Below are 15,173 nucleotides of genomic sequence, written 5' to 3'. Positions count from 1 at the left end.
ACCACCCAGCCGAGGCTGTGGTGGCACTCCACGTGTCGTTACTCTCTGTAGATGATGATGGTGTTCATGGTAATGTGATGATGTAGATGATGATGATGTTGATGTTGATGGTGTTGATGTTGTAGGTGTGGAGCTGCTGTACCACCCAGCCGAGGCGGTGGTGGGTCTCCACGTGTCTCTGCTCTCTGTAGATGTTGATGTAGATGATGGTGATGGTGGTAATGTGATGGTGATCATGATGATGGTAATGTGATGTTGATGATGATGGTGTTGATGGTGTTGATGGTGTAGGTGTGGAGCTGCTGTACCACCCAGCCGAGGCGGTGGTGGCACTGCACGTGTCGTTACTCTCTGTAGATGATGTTGATGGTGTTGATGGTGATGGTAATGTGATGATGTTGATGGTGTTGATGGTGTAGGTGTGGAGCTGCTGTACCACCCAGCCGAGGTGGTGGTGGCACTGCACGTGTCTCTACTCTCTGTAGATGATGATGATGGTGTTGATGGTGATGGTAATGTGATGATGATGATGATGGTAATGTGATGATGATGTTGATGGTGTTGATGGTGTTGATGGTGTAGGTGTGGAGCTGCTGTACCACCCAGCCGAGGCGGTGGTGGCACTCCACGTGTCTCTACTCTCTGTAGATGATGATGATGGTGGTGGTGATGTTGATGGTAATGTGATGATGATGATGATGGTGTTGATGGTGTTGATGGTGTAGGTGTGGAGCTGCTGTACCACCCAGTCGAGGCGGTGGTGGCACTGCACGTGTCGTTACTCTCTGTAGATGTTGATGTAGATGATGGTGATGGTTGTAATGTGATGGTGATGATGATGATGGTAATGTGATGATGATGATGATGTTGATGGTGTTGATGGTGTAGGTGTGGAGCTGCTGTACCACCCAGCCGAGGCGGTGGTGGCACTCCACGTGTCTCTCCTCTCCTCCGGCACCAACTGGGCGACGCTGGAAGCCTCGGCAGGAACTCTGCAGAACCTCACAGCAGCCTCGCACTGGGAGGTAGTGGGGGGGGTGGGGGGGTGTGGGGGGGGGTGGGGGGAGTGGGGGGGGAGTGGGGGGTGGGGGGGGGGGGCGGTGGGGGGCGGTGGGGGGGTAGTGGGGGGGGAGTGGTGGGGGGGGAGTGGGGGGTGGGCAGGAACTCTGTAGAACCTCACAGCAGCCTCGCACTGGGAGGTAGTGGGGGGGGTGGGGGGGTGTGGGGGGGGTGGGGGGAGTGGGGGGTGGGGGGGGTGGGGGGGGGGGTGGTGGGGGGGTGGTGGGGGGGGAGTGGGGGGTGAGCCGGAACTCTGCAGAACCTCACAGCTGCCTCGCACTGGGAGGTAGTGGGGGGGGTGGGGGGGTGTGGGGGGGGTGGGGGGAGTGGGGGGTGGGGGGGGTGGGGGGGGGGGTGGTGGGGGGGTGGTGGGGGGGGAGTGGGGGGTGAGCCGGAACTCTGCAGAACCTCACAGCTGCCTCGCACTGGGAGGTAGTGGGGGGGGTGGGGGGGTGTGGGGGGGGTGGGGGGAGTGGGGGGGGAGTGGGGGGTGGGGGGGGGTGGGGGGGGTGGGGGGGGGTGGTGGGGGGTGGTGGGGGGGTGGTGGGGGGGGAGTGGGGGGTGAGCCGGAACTCTGCAGAACCTCACAGCAGCCTCGCACTGGGAGGTAGTGGGGGGGGGTGGGGGGGTGTGGGGGGGGTGGGGGGAGTGGGGGGGGAGTGGGGGGTGGGGAGGGGGTGGGGGGGGGTGGTGGGGGGGTGGTGGGGGGGTGGTGGGGGGGTGGTGTGGGGGGAGTGGGGGGTGAGCCGGAACTCTGCAGAACCTCACAGCAGCCTCGCACTGGGAGGTAGTGGGGGGGGGGTGGGGGTGGGTGGGGGGGGTGGGGGGGTGGTGGGGGGTGGGGGGCGGTGGGGGGGTGGTGGGGGGGGAGTGGTGGGGTGGGCAGGAACTCTGCAGAACCTCACGGCAGCCTCGCACTGGGAGGTAGTGGGGGGGGTGGGGGGGTGTGGGGGAGGGTGGGGGGGGGGGTGGGGGGGGCGGTGGGGGGGTGGTGGGGGGGGAGTGGGGGGTGAGCCGGAACTCTGCAGAACCTCACAGCAGCCTCGCACTGGGAGGTAGTGGGGGGGGGGTGGGGGTGGGTGGGGGGGGTGGGGGGGTGGTGGGGGGTGGGGGGCGGTGGGGGGGGTGGTGGGGGGGGAGTGGTGGGGTGGGCAGGAACTCTGCAGAACCTCACGGCAGCCTCGCACTGGGAGGTAGTGGGGGGGGTGGGGGGGTGTGGGGGAGGGTGGGGGGGGTGGGGGGGGGTGGGGGGGGCGGTGGGGGGGTGGTGGGGGGGGGAGTGGGGGGTGAGCCGGAACTCTGCAGAACCTCACAGCAGCCTCGCACTGGGAGGTAGTGGGGGGGGGGGTGGGGGTGGGTGGGGGGAGTGGGGGGGGGAGTGGTGGGTGGGGGTGGTGGGGGGTGGGGGGGTGTGGGGGAGGGTGGGGGGGGTGGGGGGGGGTGGGGGGGGCGGTGGGGGGGTGGTGGGGGGGGAGTGGGGGGTGAGCCGGAACTCTGCAGAACCTCACAGCAGCCTCGCACTGGGAGGTAGTGGGAGGGGGTGGGGGGGGTGTGGGGGGGGGGTGGGGGGAGTGGTGAGGGAGTGGGGGGTGGGGGGGGGTGGGGGGGGGTGGTGGGGGGGGAGTGGGGGGTGAGCCGGAACTCTGCAGAACCTCCCAGCAACCTCGCACTGGGAGGTAGTGGGGGGGGGGTGGGGGTGGGTGGGGGGAGTGGGGGGGGGAGTGGGGGGTGGGGGGGGTGGGGGGGGTGGTGGGGGGGTGGTGGGGGGGGAGTGGGGGGTGAGCCGGAACTCTGCAGAACCTCACAGCTGCCTCGCACTGGGAGGTAGTGGGGGTGGGGGGGGGTGGGGGGGGGGTGGGGGGGTGGTGGGAGGTGGTGGTGGGGGGGGGGAGTGGGGGAGTGGTGGGGGGAGTGGTGGGGTGGTGGGGGGGAGAGTGGTGGTGGAGTGAAGGGGGAGTGGTGGGGGAGTGGGGGTGGGTGGTGGGGGGTGGTGGGGGGAGTGGTGGGATGGTGGGGGGGAGAGTGGTGGTGGAGTGGAGGGGGAGTGGTGGGGGAGTGGGGGTGGGTGGTGGGGGGTGGTGGGGGGAGTGGTGGGATGGTGGGGGGGAGAGTGGTGGTGGAGTGGAGGGGGAGTGGTGGGGGAGTGGGGGTGGGTGGTGGGGGGTGGTGGGGGGAGTGGTGGGGTGGTGGGGGGGAGAGTGGTGGTGGAGTGGAGGGGGAGTGGTGGGGGAGTGGGGGTGGGTGGTAGGGGGTGGTGGGGGAGTGGGGGTGGGTGGTAGGGGGTGGTGGGGGGAGTGGGTGGGTGGTGGGGGGTGGTGGTGGTGGTGGGAGTGGTGGGGGGTGGAGCGGGTGGAGCATTGGCGGTTGATGGTAGTGATGACGATGTTGACGACTTTCCACTATTGCCGCTTGTTCGACGTGGAGACACCATTACTTGCGAAAGCGCTTTGCAAGTGGCTACTTTCGGCCGCATGTCCACTTCAAATTCCGCCTAGTTTTGTAAATGTTGTGCATCATCCACTCCGACAACTGCATCTTGCACAACCACCACCAGCACCACCAACCTCATCCAGCCGCGACCACCGTTTCAAGCGCAAACACAACGTCCACGACTTAAAAACGACCTAGAAATCCTTCAACGAAACATCAACAACAACAACAACACATCTCACCATTGGACCATTGGAACCTCATTTTGCCAGAAGAAAAAATATGATAATTGTTTTTTTTACCCTTTTATTTGGCAACAAAACTGACACCTTTTTTTTACAGGGAGTCACGTTTGCATAAACCACAATACCTGCAGCCATTGCAAACAAAAAACACAACTCTGATAATGATAATGATATGCACTGTCCTTGAAGTTGATTGGTCCACACCCGAGACAGCTTTCCTTAGAGCCTAGTCTCACATGGTCCTTGAAGTTGATTGGTCCACACCCGAGACAGCTTTCCTTAGAGCCTAGTCTCACATGGTCCTTGAAGTTGATTGGTCCACACCCGAGACAGCTTTTCTTAGAGCCTAGTCTCACATGGTCCTTGAAGTTGATTGGTCCACACCCGAGACAGCTTTCCCTAGAGCCTAGTCTCACACGGTCCTTGAAGTTGATTGGTCCACACCCGAGACAGCTTTCCTTAGAGCCTAGTCTCACATGGTCCTTGAGGTTGATTGGTCCACACCCGAGACAGCTTTCCCTAGAGCCTAGTCTCACATGGTCCTTGAAGTTGATTGGTCCACACCCGAGACAGCTTTCCCTAGAGCCTAGTCTCACATGGTCCTTGAAGTTGATTGGTCCACACCAGAGACAGCTTTCCTTAGATCCTAGTCTCACATGGTCCTTGAAGTTGATTGGTCCACACCCGAGACAGCTTTTTCTAGAGCCTAGTCTCACATGGTCCTTGAAGTTGATTGGTCCACACCCGAGACAGCTTTCCCTAGAGCCTAGTCTCACTTGGTCCTTGAAGTTGATTGGTCCACACCCGAGACAGCTTTCCTTAGAGCCTAGTCTCACATGGTCCTTGAAGTTGATTGGTCCACACCCGAGACAGCTTTCCCTAGAGCCTAGTCTCACTTGGTCCTTGAAGTTGATTGGTCCACACCCGAGACAGCTTTCCTTAGATCCTAGTCTCACATGGTCCTTGAAGTTGATTGGTCCACACCCGAGACAGCTTTTTCTAGAGCCTAGTCTCACATGGTCCTTGAAGTTGATTGGTCCACACCCGAGACAGCTTTTTCTAGAGCCTAGTCTCACATGGTCCTTGAAGTTGATTGGTCCACACCCGAGACAGCTTTCCTTAGAGCCTAGTCTCACATGGTCCTTGAAGTTGATTGGTCCACACCCGAGACAGCTTTCCTTAGAGCCTAGTCTCACATGGTCCTTGAAGTTGATTGGTCCACACCCGAGACAGCTTTTCTTAGAGCCTAGTCTCACATGGTCCTTGAAGTTGATTGGTCCACACCCGAGACAGCTTTCCTTAGAGCCTAGTCTCACATGGTCCTTGAAATTGATTGGTCCACACCCGAGACAGCTTTCCTTAGAGCCTAGTCTCACATGGTCCTTGAAGTTGATTGGTCCACACCCGAGACAGCTTTTCTTAGATCCTAGTCTCACATGGTCCTTGAAGTTGATTGGTCCACACCCGAGACAGCTTTTTCTAGAGCCTAGTCTCACATGGTCCTTGAAGTTGATTGGTCCACACCCTAGACAGCTTTCCTTAGAGCCTAGTCTCACATGGTCCTTGAAGTTGATTGGTCCACACCCGAGACAGCTTTCCTTAGAGCCTAGTCTCACATGGTCCTTGAAATTGATTGGTCCACACCCGAGACAGCTTTCCTTAGAGCCTAGTCTCACATGGTCCTTGAAGTTGATTGGTCCACACCCGAGACAGCTTTCCTTAGATCCTAGTCTCACATGGTCCTTGAAGTTGATTGGTCCACACCCGAGACAGCTTTTTCTAGAGCCTAGTCTCACATGGTCCTTTAAGTTGATTGGTCCACACCCGAGACAGCTTTTTCTAGAGCCTAGTCTCACATGGTCCTTGAAGTTGATTGGTCCACACCCGAGACAGCTTTCCTTAGAGCCTAGTCTCACATGGTCCTTGAGGTTGATTGGTCCACACCCGAGACAGCTTTCCTTAGAGCCTAGTCTCACATGGTCCTTGAAGTTGATTGGTCCACACCCGAGACAGCTTTCCTCAGAGCCTAGTCTCACATGGTCCTTGAAGTTGATTGGTCCACACCCGAGACAGCTTTCCTTAGAGCCTAGTCTCACATGGTCCTTGAAGTTGATTGGTCCACACCCGAGACAGCTTTCCTTAGAACTGGACCAATCAGCTTCAAGGACCATGTGAGACTAGGCTCTAAGGAAAGCTGTCTCGGGTGTGGACCAATCAACTTCAAGGACCATGTGAGACTAGGCTCTAAGGAAAGCTGTCTCGGGTGTGGACCAATCAACTTCAAGGACCATGTGAGACTAGGCTCTAAGGAAAGCTGTCTCGGGTGTGGACCAATTAACTTAAGGACCATGTGAGACTAGGCTCTAAGGAAAGCTGTCTCGGGTGTGGACCAATCAACTTCAAGGACCGTGTGAGACTAGGCTCTAAGGAAAGCTGTCTCGGGTGTGGACCAATCAACTTCAAGGACCGTGTGAGACTAGGCTCTAAGGAAAGCTGTCTCGGGTGTGGACCAATCAACTTCAAGGACCATGTGAGACTAGGCTCTAAGGAAAGCTGTCTCGGGTGTGGACCAATCAACTTCAAGGACCGTGTGAGACTAGGCTCTAAGGAAAGCTGTCTCGGGTGTGGACCAATCAACTTCAAGGACCATGTGAGACTAGGCTCTAAGGAAAGCTGTCTCGGGTGTGGACCAATCAACTTCAAGGACCGTGTGAGACTAGGCTCTAAGGAAAGCTGTTTCGGGTGTGGACCAATCAACTTCAAGGACCGTGTGAGACTAGGCTCTAAGGAAAGCTGTCTCGGGTGTGGACCAATCAACTTCAAGGACCGTGTGAGACTAGGCTCTAAGGAAAGCTGTCTCGGGTGTGGACCAATCAACTTCAAGGGCAGTGCATATCATTATCATCATCAGAGTTGTTTCTTTTTGTTTGCATTTTGACTGCTTGTGTTGTGGTTATTGCAAACATGATGCCTTGTATAGAGGTGTCAGTTTTTGCACCAGTTGAAAGGGTAAAAACCTACTACTACGATGATGACGATGTTGATGTTGACGATGTTGATGTTGACAATGATGACGATGTTGACGATGTCGACGATGTTGATGACGATGTTGATGTTGTTGTTGACGATGTTGACGATGTTGATGTTGACGATGTTGATGTTGTTGTTGACGATGTTGACGATGTTGATGTTGTTGTTGTTGACGCTGTCGACGTGGCGATGTTGGTGAGTGCAGTGCGCCCAGCGGGTGAGGACCCTGGTGAGGAGCGAGCGTGGCCTCCCTGTGCTGGTCGAGTTGTTGCGCTACGATGGTGAGCGAGTGGTGAGCGATGGTGAGCGCGCGGTGAGCGATGGTGAGCGAGCGGTGAGCGATGGTGAGCGAGTGGTGAGCGCCGCAGCGACCGCCCTGAGGAACCTCGCCATGGACACACGCAACCGGGAGCTCATCGGTAAACTCACCACTCACTCACAACTCGCTCACCCACTCGCTGACTCGCTCACCCACTCGCTCACCTACTCGCTCACCGCTCGCTGACTCGCTCATACACACATTCGCTCACCCACTCGCTCACCCACTCGCTCACCACTCGCTCACCCACTCGCTCACCCACTCGCTCACCCACTCGCTCACCACTCGCTCACCCACTCGCTCACCCACTCGCTGACTCGCTCACCCACTCGCTCACCCACTCGCTCACCGCTCGCTGACTCGCTCATACACACACTCGCTCACCCACTCGCTCACCACTCGCTCACCCACTCGCTCACCACTTGCTCACCCACTCGCTCACCACTCGCTCACCCACTCGCTCACTCACTTGCTCACTCACTCGCTCACCACTCGCTCACCCATTCGCTCACCCACTCGCTCATACACACACTCACACACTTGCTCATCGGTAAACTCACCACTCGCTCACCACTCTCTCACCACTCGCTCACCCACTCGCTGACTCGCTCACCCACTCGCTCACCCACTCGCTCACCGCTCGCTCACCCACTCGCTCACCGCTCGCTCACCCACTCGCTCACCGCTCGCTCACCGCTCGCTCAACCACTCGCTCACCCACTCGCTCACCGCTCGCTCACCCACTCGCTCACCACTCGCTCACCCATTCGCTCACCCACTCGCTCATACACACACTCACACACTTGCTCATCGGTACGCTCACCACTCGCTCACCACTCGCTCACCACCCGCTCACCACTCGCTGACTCGCTCACCCACTCGCTCACCCACTCGCTCACCGCTCGCTCACCCACTCGCTCACCACTCGCTCACCCACTCGCTCACCACTCGCTCACCCACTCGCTCACCACTCGCTCACCCACTCGCTCACTCACTCGCTCACTTACTCGCTCACCACTCGCTCACCCATTCGCTCACCCACTCGCTCATACACACACTCACACACTTGCTCATCGGTACGCTCACCACTCGCTCACCACTCGCTCACCACCCGCTCACCACTCGCTGACTCGCTCACCCACTCGCTCACCAACTCGCTCACCGTTCGCTGACTCGCTCACCCACTCGCTCACCGCTCGCTGACTCGCTCGCTGACTCGCTCATACACTCACTCACCCACTCACTCACCACTCACTCACCCACTCGCTGACTCGCTCATCCACTCGCTCACCACTCGCTCACCCACTCGCTCACCCACTCGCCGACTCGCTCACCCACTCGCTCACCCACTCGCTGACTCGCTCACCCACTCGCTCACCACTCGCTCACCCACTCGCTGACTCGCTCATCCACTCGCTCACCACTCGCTCACCCACTCGCTCACCCACTCGCCGACTCGCTCACCCACTCGCTCACCCACTCGCTGACTCGCTCATCCACTCGCTCACCACTCGCTCACCCACTCGCTGACTCGCTCATCCACTCGCTCACCACTCGCTCACCCACTCGCCGACTCGCTCACCCACTCGCTCACCCACTCGCTGACTCGCTCGCTGACTCGCTCACCCACTCGCTCACCCACTCGCTCACTACTCGCTCACCACTAACTCACCCACTCGCTCACCCACTTGCTCACTCACTCATACACTCACCCACTCGCTCACCACTCGCTCACCCACTCGCTGACTCGCTCACCCACTCGCTCAACCACTCGCTCACCACTCGCTGACTCGCTCACCCACTCGCTCACCCACTCGCTCACTCACTCATACACTCACCCACTCGCTCACCACTCGCTCACCCACTCGCTGACTCGCTCACCCACTCGCTCACCCACTCGCTCACCACTCGCTGACTCGCTCACCCACTCGCTCACCCACTCGCTCACCGCTCGCTGACTCGCTCACCCACTCGCTCACCGCTCGCTGACTCACTCGCTGACTCGCTCACCCACTCGCTCACCACTCGCTGACTCGCTCACCCACTCGCTCACCCACTCGCTCACCACTCGCTCACCCACTCACTCACCCACTCGCTCACCAGGAGCTCACTCACTCACCCACTCGCTGACTCGCTCACCCACTCGCTCACTCACTCATACACTCACCCACTTGCTCACCACTCGCTCACCCACTCGCTCACCACTCGTTGACTCGCTCACCCACTCGCTCACCCACTCGCTCACCACTCGCTGACTCGCTCACCCACTCGCTCACCAACTCGCTCACCGCTCACTGACTCGCTCACCCACTCGCTCACCGCTCGCTGACTCGCTCGCTGACTCGCTCATACACTCACTCACCCACTTACTCACCACTCACTCACCCACTCGCTGACTCGCTCATCCACTCGCTCACCACTCGCTCACCCACTCGCTCACCCACTCGCTCACACCACTCGCTCACCCACTCGCCGACTCGCTCACCCACTCGCTCACCCACTCGCTGACTCGCTCACCCACTCGCTCACCCACTCGCTGACTCGCTCATCCACTCGCTCACCACTCGCTCACCCACTTGCTCACTACTTGCTCACCTACTCGCCGACTCGCTCACCCACTCGCTCACCCACTCGCTGACTCGCTCGCTGACTGGCTCACCCACTCGCTCACCCACTCGCTCACTACTCGCTCACCACTAACTCACCCACTCGCTCACCCACTTGCTCACTCACTCATACACTCACCCACTCGCTCACCACTCGCTCACCCACTCGCTGACTCGCTCACCCACTCGCTAACCCACTCGCTCACCACTCGCTCACCCACTCACTCACCCACTCGCTCACTCACTCATACACTCACCCACTCGCTCACCACTCGCTCACCCACTCGCTCACCACTCGCTGACTCGCTCACCCACTCGCTCACCCACTCGCTCACCACTCGCTCACCCACTCACTCACCCACTCGCTCACCAGGAGCTCACTCACCCACTCGCTGACTCGCTCACCCACTCGCTCACTCACTCATACACTCACCCACTTGCTCACCACTCGCTCACCCACTCGCTCACCACTCGTTGACTCGCTCACCCACTCGCTCACCCACTCGCTCACCACTCGCTGACTCGCTCACCCACTCGCTCACCCACTCGCTCACCCAATCACTCACCACTCGCTCACCCACTCGCTCACCACCCGCTCACCACCCGCTCACCCACTCACTCACTCACCCACTCACCCACTCACCCACCCACCCACCCACTCACCCACCCACCCACCTACCCACCCACTCACCTACCCAACCACCAACTCACCCACCTACTCACCCACCCACTCACCCACCCACCCACTCACCCACCCACCAACTCACCCACCTACTCACTCACTCACTCACCCACCAACCCACCCACCCACTCACCCACCTACTCACCCACCCACTCACTCACCCACCTACCCACCCACTCACCTACCCACTCACCCACTCACCCACCTACCCACCCACATACCCACCCCACCCACCCACCCACTCACCCACCTACCCACCTACTCACCCACTCACCCACCCACCCAATCACCCACCCACCCACTCACCCACCTACCCACCCTCCCACCCACTCACCCACCTACTCACCCACCCACTCACTCACCCACCTACCCACCCACTCACCTACCCACTCACCCACTCACCCACCTACCCACCCACTCACCCACCCACCCACTCACCCACCTACTCACACACCCACCCACTCACCCACCCACCCACCTACCCACCGACTCACCCACCCACTCACCCACCGACCCACCTACCCACTCACCCACCCACCCACTCACCCACCCACCCACCTACCCACCCACCCACCTACCCACCCACTCAACCACCCACCCACTCACCCACCCACTCACCCACCAAATCACCCACTCACCCACCCACCCACTCACCTACCCACCCACCCACTCACCCACTCACCCACCTACTCAGCCACCCACTCACCCACCCACCCACTCACCCACCCACCCACTTACCCACCTACCCACCCACTCACCCACCCACTCACCCACCCACTCACCCACCCACCCACTCACCCACCCACTCACCCACCCACCCACTCACCCACTCACCCACCCACTCACCCACCCACCCACCCACCCACTAACCCACCTACCCACCCACTCACCCACCCACTCACCCACCCACTCACCCACCCACCCACCCACTCACCCACCCACTCACCCACCCACTAACCCACTCAACCACCTACTCACCCACCCACTCACCCACCCACTCACCCACCCACCCACCCATCTACCCACTCACCCACCCACTCACCCACCCACCCACTCACCCACTCACCCACCTACTCACCCACCCACTCACCCACCCACCCACTCACCCACCCACCCACCCACTCACCTACCCACCCACCCATCCACTCACCCACCCACCCACCCACCCACTCACCCACTCACCCACCCACCCACCCACTCACCCACCCACCCACCCACCCACCTACCCACCTACCCACCCACTCACCCACCCACTCACCCACCCACGCACCCACCCACCCACTCACCCACTCACCCACTCAATCACCCACCCACCCACTCACACACCTACTCACCCACCCACTCACCCACCCACTCACCCACCCACCCACCTACCGACTCACCCACCCACCCACTCACCCACTCACCCACCTACTCACCCACCCACTCACCCACCCACCCACTCACCCACCCACCCACCCACCTACCCACCCACCTACCCACCCACTCACCCACCCACCCACTCACCCACCTACTCACCCACCCACCCACTCACCCACCCACCCACCTACCCACCCACCCACTCACCTACCCACTCACCCACTCACCCACCTACCCACCCACTCACCCACCCACCCACTCACCCACCTACTCACACACCCACTCACCCACCGACCCACCTACCCACTCACCCACCCACCCACTCACCCACCCACCCACCCACCTACCCACCCACCCACCTACCCACCCACTCAACCACCCACCCACTCACCCACCCACTCACCCACCAAATCACCCACTCACCCACCCACCCACTCACCTACCCACCCACCCACTCACCCACTCACCCACCTACTCAGCCACCCACTCACCCACCCACCCACTCACCCACCCACCCACTTACCCACCTACCCACCCACTCACCCACCCACTCACCCACCCACTCACCCACCCACCCACTCACCCACCCACTCACCCACCCACTCACCCACTCACCCACCCACTCACCCACTTACCCACCTACCCACCCACTCACCCACCCACTCACCCACCCACTCACCCACCCACCCACTCACCCACCCACTCACCCACCCACTAACCCACTCAACCACCTACTCACCCACCCACTCACCCACCCACTCACCCACCCACCCACCCATCTACCCACTCACCCACCCACTCACCCACCCACCCACTCACCCACTCACCCACCTACTCACCCACCCACTCACCCACCCACCCACTCACCCACCCACCCACCCACCCACCCACTCACCTACCCACCCACCCACCCACCCACTCACCTACCCACCCACCCACCCATCCACTCACCCACCCACCCACCCACTCACCCACTCACCCACCCACCCACCCACTCACCCACCCACCCACCCACCTACCCACCTACCCACCCACTCACCCACCCACTCACCCACCCACGCACCCACCCACCCACTCACCCACTCACCCACTCACTCACCCACCCACCCACTCACACACCTACTCACCCACCCACTCACCCACCCACTCACCCACCCACCCACCTACCGACTCACCCACCCACCCACTCACCCACTCACCCACCTACTCACCCACCCACTCACCCACCCACCCACTCACCCACCCACCCACCCACCTACCCACCCACCCACCTACCCACCCACCCACTCACCCACCCACCCACTCACCCACCTACTCACCCACCCACCCACTCACCCACCCACCCACCTACCCACCCACCCACTCACCCTCCCACTCACCCACCGACCCACCTACCCACTCACCCACCCACCCACTCACCCACCCACCCACCTACCCACGCACCCACTCACCTACCCAACCACCAACTCACCCACCTACTCACCCACCCACCAACTCACCCACCCACTCACCCACCCACCAACTCACCCACCTACTCACCCACTCACTCACTCAGCCACCAACCCACCCACCCACTCACCCACCTACTCACCCACCCACTCACTCACCCACCTACCCACCCACTCACCTACCCACTCACCCACTCACCCACCTACCCACCCACATACCCACCCACCCACCCACCCACACACTCACCCACCTACCCACCTACTCACCCACTCACCCACCCACCCAATCACCCACCCACCCACTCACCCACCTACTCACCCACCCACTCACTCACCCACCTACCCACCCACTCACCTACCCACTCACCCACTCACCCACCTACCCACCCACTCACCCACCCACCCACCCACTCACCCACCCACCCACTCACCGACTCACCCACCTACTCACCCACCCACTCACCCACCCACCCACTCACCCACCCACCCACCCACTCACCTACCCACCCACCCATCCACTCACCCACCCACCCACTCACCCACTCACCCACCCACCCACCCACTCACCCACCCACCCACCCACCTACCCACCTACCCACCCACTCACCCACCCACTCACCCACCCACGCACCCACCCACCCACCCACTCACCCACTCACCCACTCACTCACCCACCCACCCACTCAGACACCTACTCACCCACCCACTCACCCACCCACCTACCGACTCACCCACCCACCCACTCACCCACTCACCCACCTACTCACCCACCCACTCACCCACCCACCCACTCACCCACCCACCCACCCACCCACCCACCTACCCACCCACTCACCCACCCACCCACTCACCCACCTACTCACCCACCCACCCACTCACCCACCCACCCACCTATCCACCCACCCACTCACCCTCCCACTCACCCACTGACCCACCTACCGACTCACCCACCCACCCACTCACCCACTCACCCACCTACTCACCCACCCACTCACCCACCCACCCACTCACCCACCCACCCACCCACCCACTCACCCTCCCACTCACCCACTGACCCACCTACTCACTCACCCACCCACCCACTCACCCACCCACCCACCTACCCACCCACCCACTCACCTACCCAACCACCAACTCACCCACCTACTCACCCACCCACCCACCAACTCACCCACCTACTCACCCACTCACTCACTCAGCCACCAACCCACCCACCCACTCACCCACCTACTCACCCACCCACTCACTCACCCACCTACCCACCCACTCACCTACCCACTCACCCACTCACCCACTCACCCACCTACCCACCCACATACCCACCCACCCACCCACCCACTCACCCACCTACCCACCTACTCACCCACTCACCCACCCACCCAATCACCCACCCACCCACCCACTCACCCACCTACTCACCCACCCACTCACTCACCCACCTACCCACCCACTCACCTACCCACTCACCCACTCACCCACCTACCCACCCACTCACCCACCCACCCACCCACTCACCCACCTACTCACACACCCACCCACTCACCCACCCACCCACCTACCCACCGACTCACCCACCCACTCACCCACCGACCCACCTACGCACTCACCCACCTACCCACTCACCCACCCACCCACCTACCCACCCACCCACCCACCCACTCACCCACCCAATCACCCACTCACCCACCCACCCACTCACCTACCCACCCACCCACCCACTCACCCACTCACCCACCTACTCAGCCACCCACTCACCCACCCACCCCACTCACCCACCCACCCACTTACCCCACCTACCCACCCACCCATCCACTCACCCACCCACCCACCCACTCACCCACCCACCCACCTACCCACCCACCCACTCACCCACTCACCCACCCACCCACCCACCTACCCACCCACCCACCCGCCCACCCACCTACCCACCCACTCACCCACCCACCTACCCACCCACTCACCCACTCACCCACCCACTCACCCACTCACCCACCC

The 15,173-nt window shown here is 61.4% G+C and overlaps 1 protein-coding gene across 1 annotated transcript in view; it reads left to right on the top strand.

Moving 5' to 3' along the window:
* The first annotated feature begins 893 nt into the window (after nucleotides 1–893).
* LOC144955693 (uncharacterized) overlaps nucleotides 894–15,173 on the top strand; it is a 40,949-nt gene continuing 26,669 nt past the window's right edge. Inside the window, exons 1-2 of the mRNA XM_078885843.1 lie at nucleotides 894–1,025; nucleotides 6,970–7,183. Of these exons, the coding sequence (XP_078741969.1) occupies nucleotides 7,156–7,183 (28 nt within the window). The 5' untranslated portion in view covers nucleotides 894–1,025; nucleotides 6,970–7,155. The remainder of the gene's footprint in view (nucleotides 1,026–6,969; nucleotides 7,184–15,173) is intronic.

Source organism: Lampetra fluviatilis, unplaced genomic scaffold, assembly GCF_964198595.1.
Source record: "Lampetra fluviatilis unplaced genomic scaffold, kcLamFluv1.1 SCAFFOLD_225, whole genome shotgun sequence".
Taxonomy (NCBI): domain Eukaryota; kingdom Metazoa; phylum Chordata; class Hyperoartia; order Petromyzontiformes; family Petromyzontidae; genus Lampetra; species Lampetra fluviatilis.
Note: the sequence above shows the minus strand (reverse complement) of the source record. Positions and strands in the feature narration are given on the sequence as shown.